The sequence below is a fragment of the Excalfactoria chinensis genome, chromosome 1 (assembly GCF_039878825.1).
Source record: "Excalfactoria chinensis isolate bCotChi1 chromosome 1, bCotChi1.hap2, whole genome shotgun sequence".
NCBI classification, from domain to species: Eukaryota; Metazoa; Chordata; class Aves; order Galliformes; family Phasianidae; genus Excalfactoria; species Excalfactoria chinensis.
In genome coordinates, this window is record NC_092825.1 from 3,580,617 (window position 1) to 3,601,160 (window position 20,544).

General features: G+C 44.2%; 2 protein-coding genes across 3 annotated transcripts in view; one reads left to right on the forward strand and one right to left on the reverse strand.

The window, feature by feature from the left end:
• Positions 1-11,612, forward strand: part of LOC140259076 (store-operated calcium entry regulator STIMATE-like) — a 29,121-nt gene extending 17,509 nt beyond the window's left edge. The window contains exons 5-9 of one of the 2 annotated variants that reach the window (XM_072350064.1): positions 605-717; positions 1,763-1,846; positions 3,570-3,686; positions 10,203-10,316; positions 10,994-11,250. In XM_072350064.1, the coding sequence (XP_072206165.1) occupies positions 605-717; positions 1,763-1,846; positions 3,570-3,686; positions 10,203-10,316; positions 10,994-11,107 (542 nt within the window). In that variant the 3' untranslated portion in view covers positions 11,108-11,250. Of the gene's footprint in view, positions 1-604; positions 718-1,762; positions 1,847-3,569; positions 3,687-10,202; positions 10,317-10,993 lie in introns of both variants that reach the window. The other variant, XM_072350073.1, reaches the window with a different exon arrangement.
• A 1,689-nt stretch (positions 11,613-13,301) lies between these two features.
• The window catches only part of ITIH5 (inter-alpha-trypsin inhibitor heavy chain 5), a 46,652-nt gene continuing 39,409 nt past the window's right edge, over positions 13,302-20,544 (reverse strand). Inside the window, exons 12-14 of the mRNA XM_072359133.1 lie at positions 19,791-19,907; positions 17,238-17,615; positions 13,302-15,936 (exon numbers count right to left, since the gene is read on the reverse strand). Coding sequence (XP_072215234.1) covers positions 15,638-15,936; positions 17,238-17,615; positions 19,791-19,907 — 794 coding nt within the window. The 3' untranslated portion in view covers positions 13,302-15,637. The remainder of the gene's footprint in view (positions 15,937-17,237; positions 17,616-19,790; positions 19,908-20,544) is intronic.

The following is a 20,544-nucleotide window of genomic DNA, read 5'->3' on the forward strand; positions in this document are numbered from 1 at the left end:
AATGTTCCCAAAGCAATGCTTGCTTGTAAGGAGCCATCTGAAAGCTCAGGAGTCTCAGCAGCTTAGAAGCCTAGAATAACTAAGGTTGAAAAAGACTGCTAAGATCATCTAGTCCAAGTGTCAACCCATGCCCACTACATAGAGTCAATGCATGCAAGCTTAATCACTATACAGGGGTGTCAGTGATCTGTGCTTTTAGATGGAGCCAGCAGTGTTTCTTCCCCTTATCCTTGTATATACTCAGCTCAAAACAGCTCAGTACCATAGGCTGGATACCTGCAATGCCTATTGGTGGCTGACGGAGAAGGAAAAGATGCATCCCCAGGGCTCTGTACATTCAGAACTCTCCCCAAGAGGAGGAGAATGTCACCCAAACCAAGATCCATCTGTTTAGCCAATCTCCTTGAAGTTATTGGGGATGTTTCTTTCAGCTGTGGTTCTTGTGTATATGAGGGCTGCTGGATAAGCAGGGGCAGAGCCTGGGCTGCCTCTCTCCCCATATGTATAAGGTGAATGTACGCATTATAGGACATATGCCAAGCCTGAGGTAACTTATCTGCAAGACTGTCTTGTTCTATGTCTATGTACTGTGCTCTTCTTCCAGGTGACCCTCCACAAGCTGCTGCTTGGATTGGCCAGTGTGTCCTCTACCTGGTGATACTGGCTGTGGAGAAGCCCCTGATTAGCCTTGTCCTGCTGATCCCTGGTTGGACAAAGGTAGGCTCCTAAACTGCATTTCATTTTCCTAGCTACAGCTATTGTGGTTTGTTTCTTGTCATTTTTACCCTGTTAATGGCCCACATCATCATAGGTCTTTAATCCTTCTGACTTGTTGACAGTTCTCTGTGATAATTAGCTATTACTTAAGTCCGAGGAAACATGATTTTCATAACAACTTGGCTCCTGATACGTTCTCCTGCTTGTCAAGAACTAGTGGGATATGATTGTTTTTCTTCAGTTTTCTTTTCCAGTCTTGGAAGGATAAAATGGGCTGGGCTGGTGGCTGAGCTACGTCAGTTCTGCCAGGGGATTTCCACATTATCTTGTCAAGTCAACTTGCGGTCTTGTGCCTAAACTAGGGAAACTAGTTTAATCTTTCCAAATTAACCCTTACCAAAGTATTGCCCTACCCTTCTCCTCATGCTTTTATATGGTAACTAGGGGGACAGTAGTTGGTTGGGATTGTTTTACTTAAAGAACCATACATTCTTTTGGGTGTTGTAGCCATTTATATGGTGGAGGGTAGGTGTTGTGAGTCATTCACTGGTATAAAAGCTATTTAATAAATTAAGGGGACATCCCAATATTGAGTGCCATTTGCACTTGGTACCTTGTACCCAACTGGCTGTTGTGACCTAATTGTATTGTTGTTTGCAGCAGTCTGGGAGCATTTATCTGTTCCTGTTTAGGGCTTCTCTTTCAAACGTAGCAGCCTACAGTGCTCAGACTTGGCTGTGAATGTTGATCTAGCACGTGGCTGTGCAAATATGTTGACTTAATTTTGCAGCTAGGCTTAGGAAGCCAAGAACAGTCCTACCAGCTGTTGTCACAGGTAGTTAAAGTCTATCTGTACTCGTTTTATTGCTGAAAATGAAATGCTTGGCAGCTGGGCTAAATAAATACCCTAAGCCAGCTCTAAGTGCTAGGCTGAAGCAAGGGATGCAGGGCCCTAGCCAAGACATAGTCAGCTTAAGAATGGATCCTGTTTGCAGCACACAGCTATTTCAGTGATGCTTCTAAATGCTTTTTCTTTTCTCTGCAGCTTCAGCAGATCCTCCTGAGTTACATCCCAAACCCCCAGTTGGAGCTGGTCCTGGTCATGCTTGTTGTGCCTTTTATTGTGAATGTAAGTGATGTCATTGCAAGTACAAAGTGGGGTGGTCTGAAAACCGATACTTTCCAATGGGAAGGATGTACAGCACATGGCTTAGGGCAGCCTTGAGTAATCAAAGTGGATGGACAAGGTAAAAAAGAGTGGAAGCAAAGATACTTGCTACAAATATGAATCTGTAACTACTGCCTTTACCAAGGGCTCTGCTTCTAATTCCCACTCTCTTATCCAGGCTGCTGTGTGGCAGGTGCCCCAAAGCCTATTAAAGTTCCTATAGGAATGGCCTATCAGTGTGAACTTGCAGTGCTTTCAAAAGCAAGTAAAAGTGGAGGAAACGTGTATGAGAAGAGAGGTGAAAAATACAAGATGATATTTCAGTGGACTTTCAGGGCAAAAAAGTCCTCTTACTATGATCCATCACAAGAAAGCTGTCCTTGGTCAAGGAAGCTTTTTTTTTTTTTTTAAGTGCACTGTAGCTGAGGAAGGAAAAAAATAAACCTTATATCCTTTGTTGTTTATGCCAAGTAAAGAGTCCCTGCAAACAACACAGAGCTGCAAATATCTTGAGCATGTCTTATTTGTACTCCAACCTTGAGGAGAGAAAACACTTTTTTGCTTATATTCACTGAGGCTACTGGAGTGGCCAAAAAAGCATGTTTTCAGCAGAGATAGAGGCTGGAGTCCCATTTAGAGTAGCAATATGTTTGTTGTAGGTCACATTAGTCCTGCTGGAATGGGTGACAGATCTCTGCAAGCGTAGTGCCAAGTATTTGGTACAAGGGCACTGGACTGACCATGTGCTGTGCTTTTTTCTTTTCTTGCAATGCAACACAGGTAGAAAACACTGTTAAAACAAGAGACCTGGATCCTTTTATCAACTGTTGGGTATTGTCAGAGATAGACCTTCTGCCAGACATGGTCTTTGTCCAACTGCATCATTTAAAGCTGTGATGTCGCTGTTGCGAGCAGTCATGAGAGCAGAAGTGCTAAAGCTCTTGGGTGCTAGTGATGGGGGGCTGGAACTAATGGGTGTAGTGATGGGTGCTGAGGAGCAGTAGTTCAAAGTTAAAGATACTTTAAAGTAACCTATTCTATATCAACCATTTGTCTAGATTAGTTCAGACTGCCCAAAACTACTGATATTCTCAAACTTAGAGCTTTTGCCAAACTGTTTTCTCTAGTTTTCCTGATTCTATGCAATGTTCTACTGACAGATAAATTACTACCCCAATATGGCAAGTAAGAAACAGATCTTAGCATTGAGATCTCCCCTGGAAAAGAAGTGAACTCATCATGCTTGTGATGACAGATGAAGTTCTGGCAAGGATGGGTTTACCTGCCTGTGCTATTCAAACCTCCCTTCCCAACACCACCTCATGGCACACTTAGTTAGAAAGCAAGCTCTGGTTCTTAAAGTGACTGATGCAGGCAGAACAAGTGAATGAATATTGGATGGCTTTGGTTCAGTGATTAATTCTGGCAGAAACTTGGTTTTCTGTGACCTGTTTTCACTTGGCCTCCAGTGAAAAGGGAATCCTGAGTATTTGTGAAGAAGAGACCTTAGCAACTTGCCTCATCCACCCCAACAGATACACTTAACACAGGATTCATTTGGATATTAGGCGGATGGAGGATGGAGGTTTGAGGGATCCATAAAGAGAAGAAAGTAGTAGCTTGGCTTGCATGACTTTCTATTTTGATCTCTGCAGTCTATTCATGAAACTCCTTTCTCCCCAAGGCCATTATGTTCTGGGTTGTGGACAGCTTGATCATGAGGAAACACAAGCAGAAAGACACATTGAACATCAATGGATCCACGGAAACCCCACAAGCTAGGAGGAGCGAGGAATCTCGGGTAAGACCAAAGATGTGCTGAGTCAGAGACCAAACTGTGCATTGGCTGTGGCTTTTGTTTTATTATGCAGTGTACCATCATGTTACATAGACCTGGACTGATGTTTGATGAATATGAGGATGACCTTGGGAAGTTGAAGTAACTTTCCATGTTTGTAGCTGAGGTCAACAGAGGTTCCTTGGGAAGATTTGATGTAGTAAAGTAGATCTAAAATACTGTACTCTAGGATGACAGCATCTTGAGAGGGGGATCGCGAGTGGCAGGCTGAAGCTGGTGGGAACATCTGACCTGGCACTATCAACTTTGCCATTATTAATTGATCTTGGCTCAAAACTTGCTTTCCCTGTTTACAATGAGTAAACTATGAGTACTTTTTTTTTTGGAGGACAAGGCCCAGCTGTGTTTTTTTTATCATTATTTTGAATTATTCAGTCTTGTTGCTTTAGAAAGCTGTGTTTTGCATCATCTGAGGCTGCCTTTTGAAGTTAAGGAGACTGGAGTGGAAGTGGAATGCTCCGGTATCAGCAGTCCTTGTTCTCATAGTTAACGATGCGTGGACTGTCAGGCAGGTACTGCCTGAGTTTCTCATCAGATTTTTGCAGAAGCCACAACCTGATTCACTGGGTTGGATTCCCTTCCTTCCCCTGGCTCCCAGCCCTTGTTTGTGTGCTCAGTGCCTGACTCCAGGTATCAAGAGACACTGTGATTGTATCCTACAGCTCACTGGCAGGAGTTAAGGTTAAATCACTTACAGAATCACAGAATCACAGAATTATAGGGGTTGGAAGGGACCTCTAGAGATCATCGAGTCCAACCCCCCTGCCAAAGCAGGCTCCCTACACCACGTCGCACAGGTAGGCGTCCAGGCGGGTCTTGAATATCTCCAGAGAAGGAGACTCCACCACCTCCCTGGGCAGCCTGTTCCAGTGCTCCGTCACCCTCACCGTAAAGAAGTTCTTGCGCACATTCGTGCGGAACTTCCTATGCTGGAGTTTCAGCCCATTGCCCCTAGTCCTGTCCCCACGCACTACTGAAAAGAGACCAGCCTCGCCACTATAGCTCCCACACCTCAGGTATTTATAAACCTGGATCAAGTCCCCTCTCAGCCTTCTTTTCTCAAGGCTAAACAGACACAGTTCCCTAAGTCTCTCCTCATAGGGGAGATGGTCCAGGCCCTTCACCATCTTTGTGGCCCTCCGCTCAGACACTTCTGGCTCCTGGAGTGTCTGAGGAATTTAGGATGGACAGAAATAGCACTGAGAAAGCAAGAGCTATTTCACAGAGTGACTCTGTTCTTGTACTAATGAGCATGATGACCAATTACTATCGTTACTGCAATGAGTGCATAGGTAGTGGTGTTCAGTAGGGATGGCTTAAGGGTTCAGGAGGACGCAGCATCTGTCCTTCTGGCAGGAAGGGCAGGCAGATGCAAGCAACTGGTGAGACAAGTGAATCATTCTTCTTGGCCCAACACCCAGATAAACAGTTGTGGCTTGGCTGGGTTACTAAGAACACGTGAGCAATGTTTCCTGGGGAGTTTCTTGAGCTCTGGGGCATCCTGAAGAAAACTGTATTGATCTGAAGCTGAGCAGTACCGGGGTGTCTTAATAGCTGTATATTGAAGCTAAGGACTGCTACCTAGGACATAAAGGTGGATTAACTCTAGGCACAAACTTTGCTCTGGTTATAAGCACAGTCCTGCTTGCTTGCTGTGTTCAACAATGGTGCTTCCTGGGCAGGCCTCCAACCTAGCTCCACTCCAGATATAAAAGTGATGGTGAAGATTGCTTGACTGATTGGATGTGCTGGAGTGTTCCCGAGGTTTAAATTCAGCTAATATTATGCTGCCTTGTTGCCCTTGTTTTGACTTGAGAGCAACTCAGATGCTACAAGCTCTTTTCCAACCTTTTGCAACCTAAACTTGGGTTACTTAACCTCACAGATGTTAACGTAAGCTTGAGGCTGGTGTAGATACACAGATGGTGCTGAAGTTACCAGATCTCCATAGAAATGGAGTTGTCTCCTGCCTTGCTCCACTGGAGGGAACAACTGTTTTATGGCATCTAGCTCAGTTTTTGGATAACCTAAGAAGCCACCAGTTAATCTCCACAAGTTGGAAAGGCTCTTCTGATAGCTTGACCTAGATAGGGTGTCTCACCTGGTGGATATGGACTCCTGCAGGCTGAATCTTTCTCTCAAAGGCTTTTCATATCCTCCAGGTATTTGGCTCCTTTTCTCATAAAAAGCTTTCTCTGAAACGTTCCATCTGTCCACCTTGAAACTGTCTGATCCATTACTACAGTTTCACCATTAAGGTGATAAGCTTGTACCCGGAACTGTCTGCAGGGACTGCTCAGATATGCTCCGGTGCCTCTTCTCCAGCCCTACACAAATAATTTGGGTAGGGAAGGTTGTTAATTAAAAAGAAGAGTCAGTTATGAGTGACCTTTTTGTTCTAATTCTGCTTCTTGGCATTGGGCCTTGCAGTAGGCTCCCGCTTTCTCACTTTTTAATTTTATGCTATTGAATACGTTGTTGGATGGTTGAGTGCTACAGATGGTTCAGCTGGAATTTGGTATCAAAAATCAGGAAATGAGGGTTTTCGGGGCTTGTTTTGGTTAAACTTTCCCCATGTGAAAAGGTTATTCTTCCCTCCCTGCTGTCTACCTAGACAGGAGGAAAGAAGGAACTGAGAAGCATCTCTGTACAGGGTAGGGCTGGCTGGGGCTAATGTGTCCTGTGGTTTATCAGGGTTCATCAGTGCTGTCTAGCAGCAGGCGCCAAGAGCTCCCCATCATGCTGCCTTCTTGAATTTCAACCCTCTGCCTATCTTACCAGTAGTGTCATTATTTTCACTTGAACTTGCAGTTTCTCTGGAAAAGAAGGGGGAGAAAGGAAAGGAGTGGGTTTGAAGTTAACCTGTTTAATAAAAACCATAGTCAGCACTTACCATAGGGATAGCAGCAATAACATCAGGCTGGATATCAGGGAAAACTTAATCCCAGAGCGGAAGTGCACTGAAACAGGCTGCTCAGTGAGGTGGAGGCGTTGTTGTCCCTGGAGGTGCTCAAGAGAAGAGTAAATAAGGCACTGGAGGGATGTGATTTAGTGGGCATGGTTGGGATGGGTTGGTGGTTGGACTTGGATGATCTTAGTGGTCTTCTCCAACCTTAATGATTCCATGAAATGTTAGTTTTGTCCTTGGCGGTTCAGATGAGAAGCAAGAGGAGACTTGGCTAGACCAGTGATGTTGTTTGCTGACTCCACAGCTGTAATGCAAACCAAATAATTGCCCATCTCATGGGTTTCAAAGCTCTTTTGGTAAGCTACCAATGTGCCACTGGGCTCTTGTTTATAATGGAACTGCTGTGGTGCTTAGGAGTAGGACAAGGAGAAATGGCCTGAGATTTGAACATAGGAAGTTCTACACCAGCATGTTCTTCACGGTTAAGGTGACAGAGCACTGGAACAGGCTGCCCAGGGAGGTTGAGGAGTCTCCTTCTATGGGGCTGATCAAGATTCATCTGGATGCCTACATGTGTGACCTACTGTAGGGAACCTGCTTTGACAGGGGAGTTAGACTCAATCTTTGAGGTCCTTTCCAACCCCTGCAGTTCTGTGGATTACTTTCTTTTTCATACTGAAACTCTGACAGGCTCAAGCTCAGTCTTCGTGCAGAAGAATTTCACTCTTGCTTCCAAGTCAACCTTAAATACTCCCTCTGTCACACTTGTGTCCTACCTTGGTAAATGTTCAGTTCATTTATGCCTTTGTGTGGGATGGACAGGAAACTTCAGAGTGCCCATCTGAATCTGATGCTATGCAGGGTAGGGTAGTGCATTCATCTGCTTGGCCCTGATTTAGGTTTTGCTTGTGTCCTGCCCTTGACCTGCGTTTCTTTTCCCTTGTTCTTGTAATTGTTGATAAACTTAAGATCTAATCAGTGGTTTCTTTGTTTTCACCACTTCGGAAAACAAGTCAGTTTTAATAATGTTGTATTTGATCTTTTTGGACTTGTTTTAGTTTTCTTCCTCAGGGAGTAAGTGAGCTTCTGCTTTTTCTTTTCTCTCCTCCTCAAAAGATTACACTTTTGAAGGCAAATTACAGCAAAATTCGGTCTAATAGCAGTGGTACTTCTCAGAGTCCTTGCACAGAAACTGGAGGTTAATTTAAGGCTGAGAAGAAAGCTAATATGTTACACGGACCTGCCTTTGGTTCTCGTGGAGTTCAGCACCAATTCTAATTCCTTCCATAGGAACTATAAATTCAGCAAATTTGCTAGATTGAAGGTAATGGTGAATGCTGAAACCTCTCCTGCTTGCTTTAAGACTTGAAGAGCACTCCAAGAGCAATTCTGACTTGCTAATTGGCTAGCTGAGCTGATTTTTTAATAGCTCAAGATGAAATGCTCATTAGGGGAAAGTTAAATGAAGATGGGCATAGAGGTGTGTCTGGTAGGAGACTGTCCCACTTGTCAGTCCTGCTGAGGTGTGGGAACTCATCTTAACTGAGCTGTGGGAGGAAGGCAGGATGGTTCCTGTCTTTGCATGTAACTGATGGAGTTTCAGACAAAATTCCATGTCTTGCATGGAAACAGCCCTTGAGCTTCTCTGTTTTTCAACTCATTCTTCCCAGTGCGAGGAGGAATGCGTGAAGTATTTGGGGGCTGAGTGGAACAGCAGCGCATTGTCCTGAGACTGGAAAGCTATGGTCCATTTCCAGCTGTACCACTGATTTTCTGACCTGGAAACATCTGCAGAGGAAGTGCCTTGACCAAGCTGTGCTGAAACATCCCAAACAATTCTGTCTGGGGGGGGGGGAAATGAGGGCCTGTACCATGACCCTCATAGCAGCGAGGTGCTTTCTCATCGTGAAGCTCACCATGGAGCTGTGGAAAGGTTACCAGAGAACTGTTGGCTTGAGTGGTATTGTATGAGCTCTTAAAGTGGGCAGATATCAGCCCAAAGGGCTCTGGATTCACAACACTCAGTGCCTTCTATGTCAGCCATGGCTGGCTGTGAGGAGGTCTGAGTTTGCAGCTTGAAAGCCACCTAAATGATCAGTTCATTAGACTCCAAAGACGACCTGTTGCAGCCTGTCGGAGTTCAGTGAATTATTTTTTAGATAATGCTGCGTGTAATTAATCACCCATTTTTTTCGGGTCCTCCAGCATCGTGATATTTATATGATAAACAGGAAATCTTCATTTGGAAGAGATGGAAACTTTCCTGTGATGTCTTGAACAAAAAAAGAATGGGGTTGTGTAGGTTAACTTAAGGGGATAGGGGGGAATGAGATCTTAATCTGACCTCTTGCTATCCTTTGACTATGTGATGTGCTGCTGTGAGGATAACAAAATCAGATGGAGTATGTGAGAGTGGGGCGAATGTCTTGTTCTGTGGTTCTTTGGCTTCTTTGAAGTCATTGACTCATTGCAGTTTGTTTTTCCTGCTTAGTTGCTCTTGTTGCTGTGGTGACTGTCCTGGTGGTGCTGTCATAAACAAACAAGTGGGGGATATGTTCATTCACAACTGTGTCTAAAGATGGCTGTGAATAAGGCTGTACTCCTGCTCTGGTTGTGTTGTTTTTTATTCCACCAATGAATGCTATGCTCTAGGTCTGGCTGAGCTGTTAGTGGGCCCATTGGGCTGCAAGTTTATGAGTTGTCCTGTAACTGGTGTCTTGGAGGTGGGAGGGTTTTGTGGGATGAATGTGAGGCTTCACAGTTCATTAGTTCCAGCTGCATCACAAATTGATGAGGCATCAGTTTGAGGTGGTGGAGTCACCATCTCTGGAGGTGTAGAAGGAAAAAGTAGATGTGGCCATGAGGGGCGTGTTTTTAATGGGCACGGTGGGGATGGGTTGATGGTTGAACTAGATGATCTTAGTTGCCTTTTGCAAACTTTGTGGTTCTATGAATTTGGGGTCAGTTGGGGCTGAGACTTGAGTGGGAAGTCTTAACTGAGTGAAGCTGCTGCTTTTCTTTTTTGGTTTGGCATGGGGGAGAGTGCTAACTGGCTCTTTTTCCCCTTATTGGCCATGAACTAATGATGCAGACTAGGTACTGTGGGGTAAGTGGAGGAGAGGGGAGGGACTTCTGGCATCACTCATCTAGAGGAAATAAAACTGAAAGCCCTCAGCTCCACTCCTAAACTTGTGCCCATCCACAGCATAGTCAGACCCCAAGTGTCAAAGACTTTGACTGATGTGGGGGGACCAGTGCTGGCCAGAAACTCTTGGCTCCTTGCTACTGCTGGGTTGACTGCACATCATCTGTGCTTAGATCTTGCTATTGCTGAGGCTGAAGACAATAGGGGCAGCTTTTGCTCAGAGCTGAGCTTTGAAGGAGTCAGATGGGGTTGAGTAAACAATCTGTCAAGCTGTGAACAGAATCATAGAATACTGCCTATGCAAAAAGTTTGTCTGTCCAGCCTGCTGGCTGGCATTAGGTTGTAGCTCTTCTGTGGGGCCATGCAGCCATAGCCTGAGTAAAATCTAGCCTTTTTCCTCTTCCAGATGTTATGGTTGGAGGATGTCCCATCAGGATGGTTCCGTCTGCATCGAGCAAATGCTCCGGGCCGGTGGCAGCCACTTAGCTCAGAACTGCCTCTTGATAGCTTCAAGTCTGAGGTTAGCAGCTGAGAGCATAGGTGTTCTGGAGGCAACGGGCAGCCTTGTGATTGTGCAGTAAAGGGTTCTTATTAGGAGAGGTACAGGTGGGAGGTGCTGATGCTCTGTTCTGGCTCCTACAGTTCAGTCTCTGCTGGGTAGAAATAAGAAAGTGCCAGGCTAGCTCAGCATCTCTGAGCCTACTGGCTGTGACTGAAGCAACCCTGAGCTCTGTTTGCTCCCCTGGCTGAGCTTTGGAGATCACAAGCAGCTGGGGGCCTGGGAAAATGTCTCATTGTTACAGCTGTTTGCAAAATGTGCTCTAGTTTCTGTGCATCTCCCCCAAGGCTGCAGCCTAGCCGGAATGTCAATGTCTGTGAGTTTTGTCCCCTGGTGAACAGAGTTTTCAACTGCCTGTTCAACTCCAAAGAGGGGCTGGGGGTACCGGAGCATCTGTGTTTGGATTCACATGGTCCTGGCTGTCTTTAGAATGGTCCAGGTGACCTTAAGACCTTTCTGCTCTGCCAAGAGTGTTAGGCTTTGCAGCAGATCCTTTTAGGGGTGCTTGACCCCCCCCCCTCCAGCATATTCTTTGCTAGGGGATATTGCCTGTGGTATTAAGACAAGAGAAGGAAATTCCAGCTGCCATCTGATTGAGGACTCTGATTCCATGAGCATCTGTCTGTTCTCTTCTCCAGGTGCTGCTCTCTCCAGACATGGATTTCGACCAGTCTGAAAGTGACCAGGATATCTCAGGACTCCAGGGAACAAACCAGAAGATGAAGCAGCCCAGCTACCACGTGGTCATATGATAGCACTGAGACAAGGGAGGTAGAGGAAGGAAGCAGTGCTGTGATTCCTGAGCTGGCTGAGGAAGGATGCAGAATACAGCTGATCCCTAGGGATCTGTGGAGACCTGCCTCATGTAGATCTCTCCTTCTGTAGTTATCTCTTTGGGATGGTGTCTGCGCAGCCTGTATTTAAGCAGTATCTGCTTTATCTACCCAACCCTACCATAGGCACACTGCAGCACATTGAGGTTAGGGTGAGGATGTGTACTTCCTCTGGCTGGCCAGCTGGGTGTAACTTTATCAGGGCTAGAGACTGGAATCGAAAAGTTCTCTTCTTTTTATAGAAAAAAATCCTATACTGTCTGAACTGTAACACTTTTATATGCACAGATACTCTACAGAACTGGTTCGTGATTATATATTTAAATGCCTTGAATTGGGAAGATCATCTCAGTGGGTCTGATGTTTGATTTTTTTTCTACTGTTTTATAAGGAATGCAATAAATATTTGACTTAAAATTGCTTCATATTTGAATCGTTTTCTTATGCCTTGTTTTGTGAGACTCTAACCCTGTAAAGGAGAGGGGATGGGAGCAGTTGGGTCATCCCAGATCCTGGCACTTTTTTTGCTGCATCTTAGAGGTGTGGGGCTTTTCCTATTCTGTCTTGTTAACGGGTTCTGATAATCTACAAACAGTGAAAATGCAAAACATTCTGCAGCTCTCAGAGGAGAGAACAGATGCTTAATGTGTTTGTAGACAGTTGCACTGAAACTCAGAGTCCAACCAGAGCATGGTCTGATCCAGGTCTGAGCACGTAGATCGAGGCAAGCCTTGCAGGCTGTAGAAGTCTCAAGAAGCGTTGGGCAGGAGTTGTGGGGTTGGTTTTTTTTGGGGGGGGTCTTCTCTCCCTTGTTTTCATAAGGAAAACTGCTCATTCATCAGGCATGTAGATAAAGGGTTTGGATGTTCTGACTTTAGAGGGCTTTAGTCCTTTAATAACTAAGTTGAGAGGATGTGAATTTCCTTTGGGTAGCTGTTCATTCCTACTTCAAAGCGGTTTAGAAGTGTTAGATGCAAATAAGTCTTGCGTGCCTCTGAGTGAGGCGGACATGCTTGGCTACACTTGCAGCTGTGTAGCCCTATGATGTATTTCTAGAGTTTTAAGTCTCTTTTTGTTTCTTCTTTATTTAATGGTCGAAATCCTACTCGTGCTGGCGTGCCAACTGGCTGCTGGAAGAAATGACACACAGCTCTCTGAACAGCTCATTTATATTGCTTCATGACATCACTCATTGCCAAACAATGGCTGGTGAGGGCTGGAGTAACCCCTGTGCTGCTTAAGGTCTGGAGTAAAAGCAGTTGAAAACAGCTTCCTGTTAGAAACTTGCTTAGGTGAAATGGTATTTCAGTTTTGTTCTTGATATACAGCTGTGTACTGCAATACTATACAACAGCATGTTCCTTGTTCTAAAATGGAAGGTGAGCGATGTGATCTCAGTTGGGGAATAGACACAGTGGTGCCCAGTGCTGGGTGAGGTGGTTCACAATGGGCCGTTATAAATTCAAGGGCAAAAACTTTCTTTCTCTGAGGGGGACAGAGCCCCAGAATGGGCTGTCAAGAGAGGTGGGAGGGTCTGCTTCACTGGAGATATTAAACACCTGTCTGGATGCAGTCACTTCCAGTGCGATTGCTCAGCCTTTGTATCTGAGCAGTTTGTGGTCATAAACCACATCAAAGCAAAATGCTCTGTGGCACTCATGGAAATGAGGATAAATGTGTGCATGTGCATGCACTTAGCACAATATGTTTACCTGGGGCATCTGAGCTATCAAAAAGGGCATGAAGACCAAACCTGGACTATTCTGAAGGAGGTAAAGTGTCCTTTACCTCATGTTCAAGGTTAGGCTGAGTCAGGCTCTGGGCAATCTTGATCTACCTGTAGATGTCCCTGTTTATTGGAGGGGAGTTGGATTAGATGACCTTTATGAAGGTCCCTTCCAACTCAAATGATTCTATGGAAGGGGGAAGCTGAGGTTTTCAATCTGTGACCTGCCTTTGCTCAGTGACCTTGGAGTAGCAGGAACATGAACTCTCTTAACTTCAGAGTGGTTCTTTCAGTTATCTGGTAGTATAAGCTTGTCCAGGAGCATGAAGCGTACCTACCCTTAGCTTTGAAGTGCATTTCATCTTTGGTAAATGAGAACTTCATAATAGTGTTCACTGTAAAATATTTATTGTGAAATGGATAACTGGAACCTTAAGGAGAACTTGAGTACATTGCTCCAGGTGCTTCATATGGTTGGGCAGCTGGACTTGATCACTGTTCTTTTCAGACCCTAAAAGAAATATGTTTTCTTGGCTGGGGAAGAGGAGCAACGATGCACCTGAAGCATTAGCAATACATGCATCTATATATACATACCTATATACAAGAGGGATGAGAGTCTAACCAAATCGCTCCCACTAGCAATACACTTCAACAGCAGAATGTGGGAGGAGCGTCAAAACATGACTGTAAGGACTGTATGAAGACACATGCTGCCTAGAAGTTTGCTGTCACTTCCCTCTTCACCCTGTGCTAGTGAAGCAGGATGTTATTTTGTGATGGATGAGGTGATATCCCCACCATCTTCTTGGATATAGAAGTCAACCTCACGGACTCTCCTTTTATTCCTGTCTTGTGAGCATACTGTGAAGTCTCTTTAGTTATTGTGTGATCAGAACTGCCAAAGGTCTTGCCTCTGCTTCTCCTTGCAGGGCAGCTGTTTTCCAAGATAGCCAGACTCAAAGCGGTACTTTGGAAGAAAACATGAAGACAAAATCATGAGCCTCGGCAGAAGTTTTGCACTGGCAGGCTCTCTGGAAGGACCTTGCAGAGCCCAGTTAATTCTAGTTGGTTGCATTGGGCTGTATCTGTCTCCCCATAGAATATAGTGTAAAAAAAGAAACTATGCTCACTACCTGCTCTGCTGCTGCAGTGCTAACTCAATGACCAAGCAACTAGAAAATAACTCCACCCAACGCAACAGCAGCAGCTGGAGCTCTGACAGCAACGGTATGACTTTGTTTTTAAATATGCAAAAAATTAGTCAAGATCGAACCTATTTCTCTGGCAACCTCGTATTTTTCTCCTCACACATGGATATCATTTAGCTCTGGAGATGCTTCCATCAGCCACCCGCCTTCCTTTCTCTAGAAAAGGCAGAGCATGCATGAGTTCAACTTGGCCACAACGACTTTGTGGTTATCAGAGACCTCTTTGGCCAAGTTCTCTACCAGCAAACTCCCCTGTGGCTGATGTATAGCATTATTCAGCGGTGCCTCATATTAAAATAGACCACAGCTTTGCTGTTTGAGTTTGGAGGTTTCTTTGCAGAGCAGCACCACCTGCAGTGGGGGTGGCTGGCAAAACCTCCCTTAAGCTTCTGCTGCCAAATTCCTGCTGTGTACAAATTCCTGCAGGGCAAGGAAGGAGAAGCAGCCAGGGAAACTGGGATGAACATTTTTAAAGATCTGGAATAAATAAATACTTCTCTGATTAGAAAAGCAGCTTCAACTGTCCAGTCTAAAGTCAAGTTCGAGGCACTTCTTTGTAGGTTCCCAAGCTATGGAGAGTGAATGTTCATCATCTTCTAGCAAATTTAAATCTCTGCGAAGCAGAAATGTTCTGCTCAAGGAAGTGGGAGGTCTGCTGGAAGCTCACAATGGAACTTTGTTCCTCTCTGAGGGACTAATGAATCAGGATGAAATCATTACATTTATAATGTCATTTAAATGGGATGGCTTATGGAATGATTGCTGGCACCAATCCTATTTCTGCAGAGGACCACAGGTGCTTTTTTGCATGCAGCCTGTGCTCTAAGACTGCAATAAACTGTATAAGGGTTTTCACCTCTATTATGAGTCTGTAGTGGTTCAGGACACAGCGTGTTTAGTGGCAAATCCAGACCCTATCCCAACAGCCAAGAAAGCAATACCTTATTGTGGCCTGTTGATTTAAAGTTTTTATTTCTTTCTTACCTTTTTGATGCTAATGGCTCTCTGCAGGTGAATATTCACCCATCTCTCCTTTCCCTCTTCTCTTCCCAGGGACGGTGGCTGAAGCATGTACTCCACATCACTTCCTTGCAAAGTATTATCACCCAAGGTTGCCTCTCTAGATAGGCACTGTGATGTATGATTCATGCCTTTCATGGGTGACTCACCAGCCCCTGGGGTTATTGCACATATCCCTGCATGGGTTTAAGGCAGGCAGCTCTCTGCAGTGGTAGAACTGCTAGCCCCTTTTTCCCTCCTGACCCACTGGGAGAGCACCAATCACACCTTTAGCTGTATCCTCAATCCTTTCCTCCCACCTCCTTGTCTTCAGGAATTTGATGAACCCTGTTCATCTAGCATGAAATAGAGACAGTGGATTTCCAAGGGTAACAAGACTTGGTTTCTTTGGCACCAAAAAGTATAGAAATATTCATAAATTGCCTATCTCTAGAGGCTTCAGAAGGGACCCGCTGTCACACATGCTGCTGTAATGCATTGCTATGATCAGTCTTACAGGCTGTTTATTGTCCCAGGGCCGATCCCAGTGTCAAAAGGATGAGAAGCCAAGTAGTCTTTATAGCTGCCATCAATCAGTTTTTCTGCATTGTTTTTGGCAAACCAGCAGTCAACTTGCTGCTGGCCATTGTAGATCCTCCTTTGCTTCCACACAACAGGAACAAGCCGGCCCTTCACTTTCAGAGTGTTTGTAAGGTTTGGCTGTAATGCTTCGGTTTGGTTTTGGCCAACTTGCTGTTGGTTTATGTTTAAAGATTCCTGAAGAAGTTTAACTTCGTGGCTCAAGAACTGACCTGCAATGCAATATAAAACACATCCCTTTAATAATTGTTTTGTGCCTTTGTATAAGTGATTTTTTAAATAGTTTATATTTTGAGGGTTCTCAGAGTTACTTACAGCTTCTCTGCAATAGCAGGATGAGTCTAGGTCCTTAGATTCTTTATTGAAACTTGTAAAGACAGTGATTAGAGTAAGACCTTATTTCTCATCCATGTGTTAAGATACACTGACTAAAGAGATAAGTAGATGCTAAAGAGCTAAAAGAGCTTCTTAAGCTGCTAGTAGTAAGTTCCCCCCCTGTAGGCCATGGTTATTAGAGGATGATAGCCTATATGAAGACCATCAGCAAGTGGAAAAACTATCGAGGCCTATAACCCCAAGTTCTCCTCTCTAAACTTCTTAAGGTCTTTTAGGCAGATGCAAGGGGCCTGAATCCAAAACTCCATACTTGAAGGATCATCTCCTGCTTAGCCTGAGAATGCCTGAATGTCATGGAAACTATGACTTCAGCCTTAGTTCTACATATGTGTATGTCCATAAACATCACTTCTTGTCATCCAAAAGAGCCTAACTGTTCAGACATTCTCTGAACCTTCCTAAAGCCCAGGTGCTCTCAGCATGTGGGGATGGTTCATATTAAAGCATTTGAAAGAAAAGGGTTACAGGAAATACTAATATTTCTTGATCTCAATCAGGCTCAAGAGTAAACAGCTCAGTCCTACGAAGGCAGACCTTCTGTACATATGGAAGCATAGAACTTGAAGGCTGTAAGCCAATGATCTCTGGCAATGCACTACCTCTGTGACCAGAGCTCTCTTTTGGGATCTGCAAGACCTCATCTGACTCTCCTTTCTGTTAGAGAGAGTCAGACCCAGCTCTGTTACACTCCTGAGAGCACGTAGTTGCTGATCTATTCTAATTTAGTACTGTTACTGAAGAACATTTTATTGATGCCTTATTAGGGGTTCTTGTGAAATACTTGCATTCTCTCTCTGTATTATTTATCTCTGGAAGCTTCTAGTATGTGTATTAAAATGACATCTGCATTAAACAATCATTAAAATAGTGGTAATGGGTTGGTAACACAAGCACAGACATAGCTGGGATAGTGAGAGAGAGCTCATACAAAGCAAAATAGGAGAGGAGCTGGGAATGCTGGCAACAGAGGTCATTAACAAAAGGCAGTAGAAGTTACACCTGGTAACTTTACCTCCACATACCCTTTTCATTACCTCCTATTTCTGTCCTTTAAAACTGTTTGGAAGGATAATTTTTCTGTGGTTTACAGCTCTGAACTTGAGAATCTGTTACTTACCCAGTAACCCATGGGAGTCAGAAGAGAGGCCTTTACTGTTGGAGATGTAGAACCCCAGATGATCCTTCTGATATGGGGCTGGCTTCTTGTAGTGGTGGATGAGGATGACGAAGCTGATTGTGTCTCGAATCGTCACAGTGATGTTGGAATTGGCAGAGATGGACACCTCCAGGCTGCTGCTCCGCACAACAGCATTCCGGTCACAGGACAGAATAAGTCGTTCCCCATCATCCAGGATAATTCTGGTGGGTGTGATTTCCAGGTAAGATCTCTCTGGCTTATTGCTGAGGATAGTGATTGTGTTGAAGTAAGTCCGATGTTTCTTGTGGCCATTGGGTGGTGCAGGAGCTCCAATTAATTGTCCATTCACAGTTACACCTTGCAGGAATAGAACCAGTAAGTGAAAACTGGAACCAAGAACAGGCCTATTGTCTCAAAGATAGGAGCTTTGCAACCAACCCCATGCTGATATACCACCTCATGCTTGAATTATTTCACTAATCGGTATTCAAAACAGTTCTATCAGTGTGTTACAAATTGATAAACTTATATAGAGTACCTAAACTTACCCAAGCTAAGAAATACTGCCTAGCTTGGGAGGCAAGTGGCCTTAGCCCCTTTAGTCCCAGCCATGTGTACATAATACCCAGGATAGGATCAGTTGCTTCTTGGCATAGCCTCTTCCTAAGCTCTATCCAACTTCAGGACAACTTATAATCAGGACACGTACATGGGTTTTTTTTGAGCTCTATAAGAGAAATATTTACCTTGCTGACTACTATTACTCCACCAGCTATGGTATGATTTAACTAAACTATTTATTTGTTGCTAAGATTTTGGCAAACATAGGTCAAACACTGATCCTAGAGAAGTAAGGCAAGCTACTGGCAGGACTGTTTTTCCTCAGATCACCAGCTGGCATAGAGAATGAACGTCTTCCAGGAACAGGACCTGAACGTACCCAAGAGTTGCTGTATCTGAGGATCTCGTGGCAGTTCACATTTTGAGACTGATGTCCCTCATTGTCTGACTCTTAAGAACCTGTAACCTGGGTAGCTGCAGAGTAATGTCTACTACCTTGGCCACAACATTAAAGATGGAGTAGGACCCACTGAGGGAATAGCCTGAACTACGACAGTGTGATGTGTTAAACCTTTTCAGCTGCCAATGCAAGAAATCCAGGCTCTCTTTGAGAGGCTGCAGAGGAGTACCCTAAATCTGCACTCTGGGTTATTTTCAGTTTTACCAGCAGTGTCCTTGCAGCTTCCCTCAGATCTGACCCAAAAGAAACACTTTCAGGGAGTTCAAGATGCAGATCCCACTGAGCCAACTGAAGCCTTGAGGTCCAAAGAAAGATTCCCAATCATTTTAATTACCTTTGTGACTTCCTGCCTGTAAAAAGTGGCTTATTTCCCACAGGTCTTTGCACAGCTACTATATAGAATTGTGGTATCGTTGAAAGGGGCCATTAAAGATCATCTAGTCCAACTCTCCTGCAGTGAACAGGGAACAGCAAGGGAAGAAGCTTGTGGCTAATCCAACCTAGACCCAAGACATCAACACACAGGTGAAATTTCTCTACCCCTCATAATTCCTGAGGGATTCTATTATTTCCATCTTCACAGACTCAAGAGGCGAGTTCTACAGAATCCGCTTTCCTTAAACTCATTCTGGATTTCAGCCATGGAATCGCTCAAGTAGTAGCACATACACATACGTAGTCTGCGAAAGAAATCTAGGGGAAACACTGCCAGGATCTGGATTTTATTTACCAAGGCAGGCATGAATGCAGAAATATGGAGGGTAGACCACAGAAAATAATTATTGTGCCTTTATTGTTGGAGCTGTTTATCTCCTTTTGTAAAACAAGTGTGTGAGTTACCCCTGGTTTTGACACCCCCTGCTTCCCACCATTTTCCTGCTTAGGACATAATCTGCTTATTAGCTGCCCTACTTAGAATTCCAGATCAGATCAGACCACAGTTTGGGCCTCTGGTTATCAGACTGGCTCGTGCAAAATAGATCCTGAATTGTGGGGGTTTTCTCAAGGCTATGGTAACTTAGTAAGCAGCTGGGTAGACCCTTTGCTAAAAAAGCCTCACTGCTTGGTTAATTTGTTTGGATACTTCACTCTGTCCTGGAGTAATCAATCTATCTGTGCTGTAAGCAGAGAGTGAAGTTCCAGTATACAAGGAATCTTGATGAATCTATGCTGCTAAATCTTTCATTTGCATGTTGTGACCTTGTAACTAGAGCGCTAGTGAAGCTGTGCTATCAAAGAAATGCATTGCTTCTGAACCAAATAGGTGAATTCCCTCTGGGATCTCTCAGCATTTGAGCATTAAAATGCCTGTGGCTGTTTACTCAGCTGTGTCTCTTCTGCTTGTTCTAGTACTGGTTAAGTACATCTCCCAGCCCAGACTGGACTCTCCTCAGCAGGACCTGAGCTCTCTAGTCTAGTACGCACACTTGAGAGGGTCTTGGCTGTTTTGTACATGATTGCCACTCCCTTGATTTTAGTCAATGAAGACCCTGACTTCCTTAACTGCTCACCAGATTCCTTATGATCAGAGACCAGTCGAAGAATGTCTCCCGGTTCTCCATCAATATTGAAGCAGACAGAGAACTTGCTGGAGGGAAAATCAATGACAAAGTGAGGGTCTCCATCCGCTGGGAAGACATGGAATGGAGACAAATGTGAGAGACATAAACAAAACTCCAGAGTTTAAGAATATAACAAAATTGCTTTTCAAATACTGTTTTTTTCCTGTTGGTTTTTTTTTTTTTCTTTTTTCTTTTTCCTAAGGCCTGCTTATTGTTTTTAGATATTTTGCCAGGAAGCACCAAGCTTTGCTTTGTTTTTCACAAAGATTGTTTTGTTTTTCTCACAGAAAGCATTGTGATTTCAATGAAAAATTGAAACCCAAAGTAGTCCAGGAGAAAATTGGGGTGTTTTCTTCCTGATATACTATGTCTTACGGGATTTACCATGCACGTGTCTAACATTCCTGTTTTTCATAGTCTGTTCATGGGCGACATCCCTGACACCATATATAAATATATCCTCTAACTAAATACTGCTGCATGGGCACACATCATCATCGGTGGGAACACTGAACCTTCCTGGCCAAGATCAGATTGGAGTCATCAATAACAGATTTTAAACAATTCCATGACCTTATTTAAAAAAAGATAAAAATCCTTTACCAGCCATCAGGTACCTGATAGGTGTGGTTATAAGACAAGCCAAAACCCTTCTTTGTAAGGTAAATTTGACCTTATCCAGTGAAATTCAAGTCCAAATTAC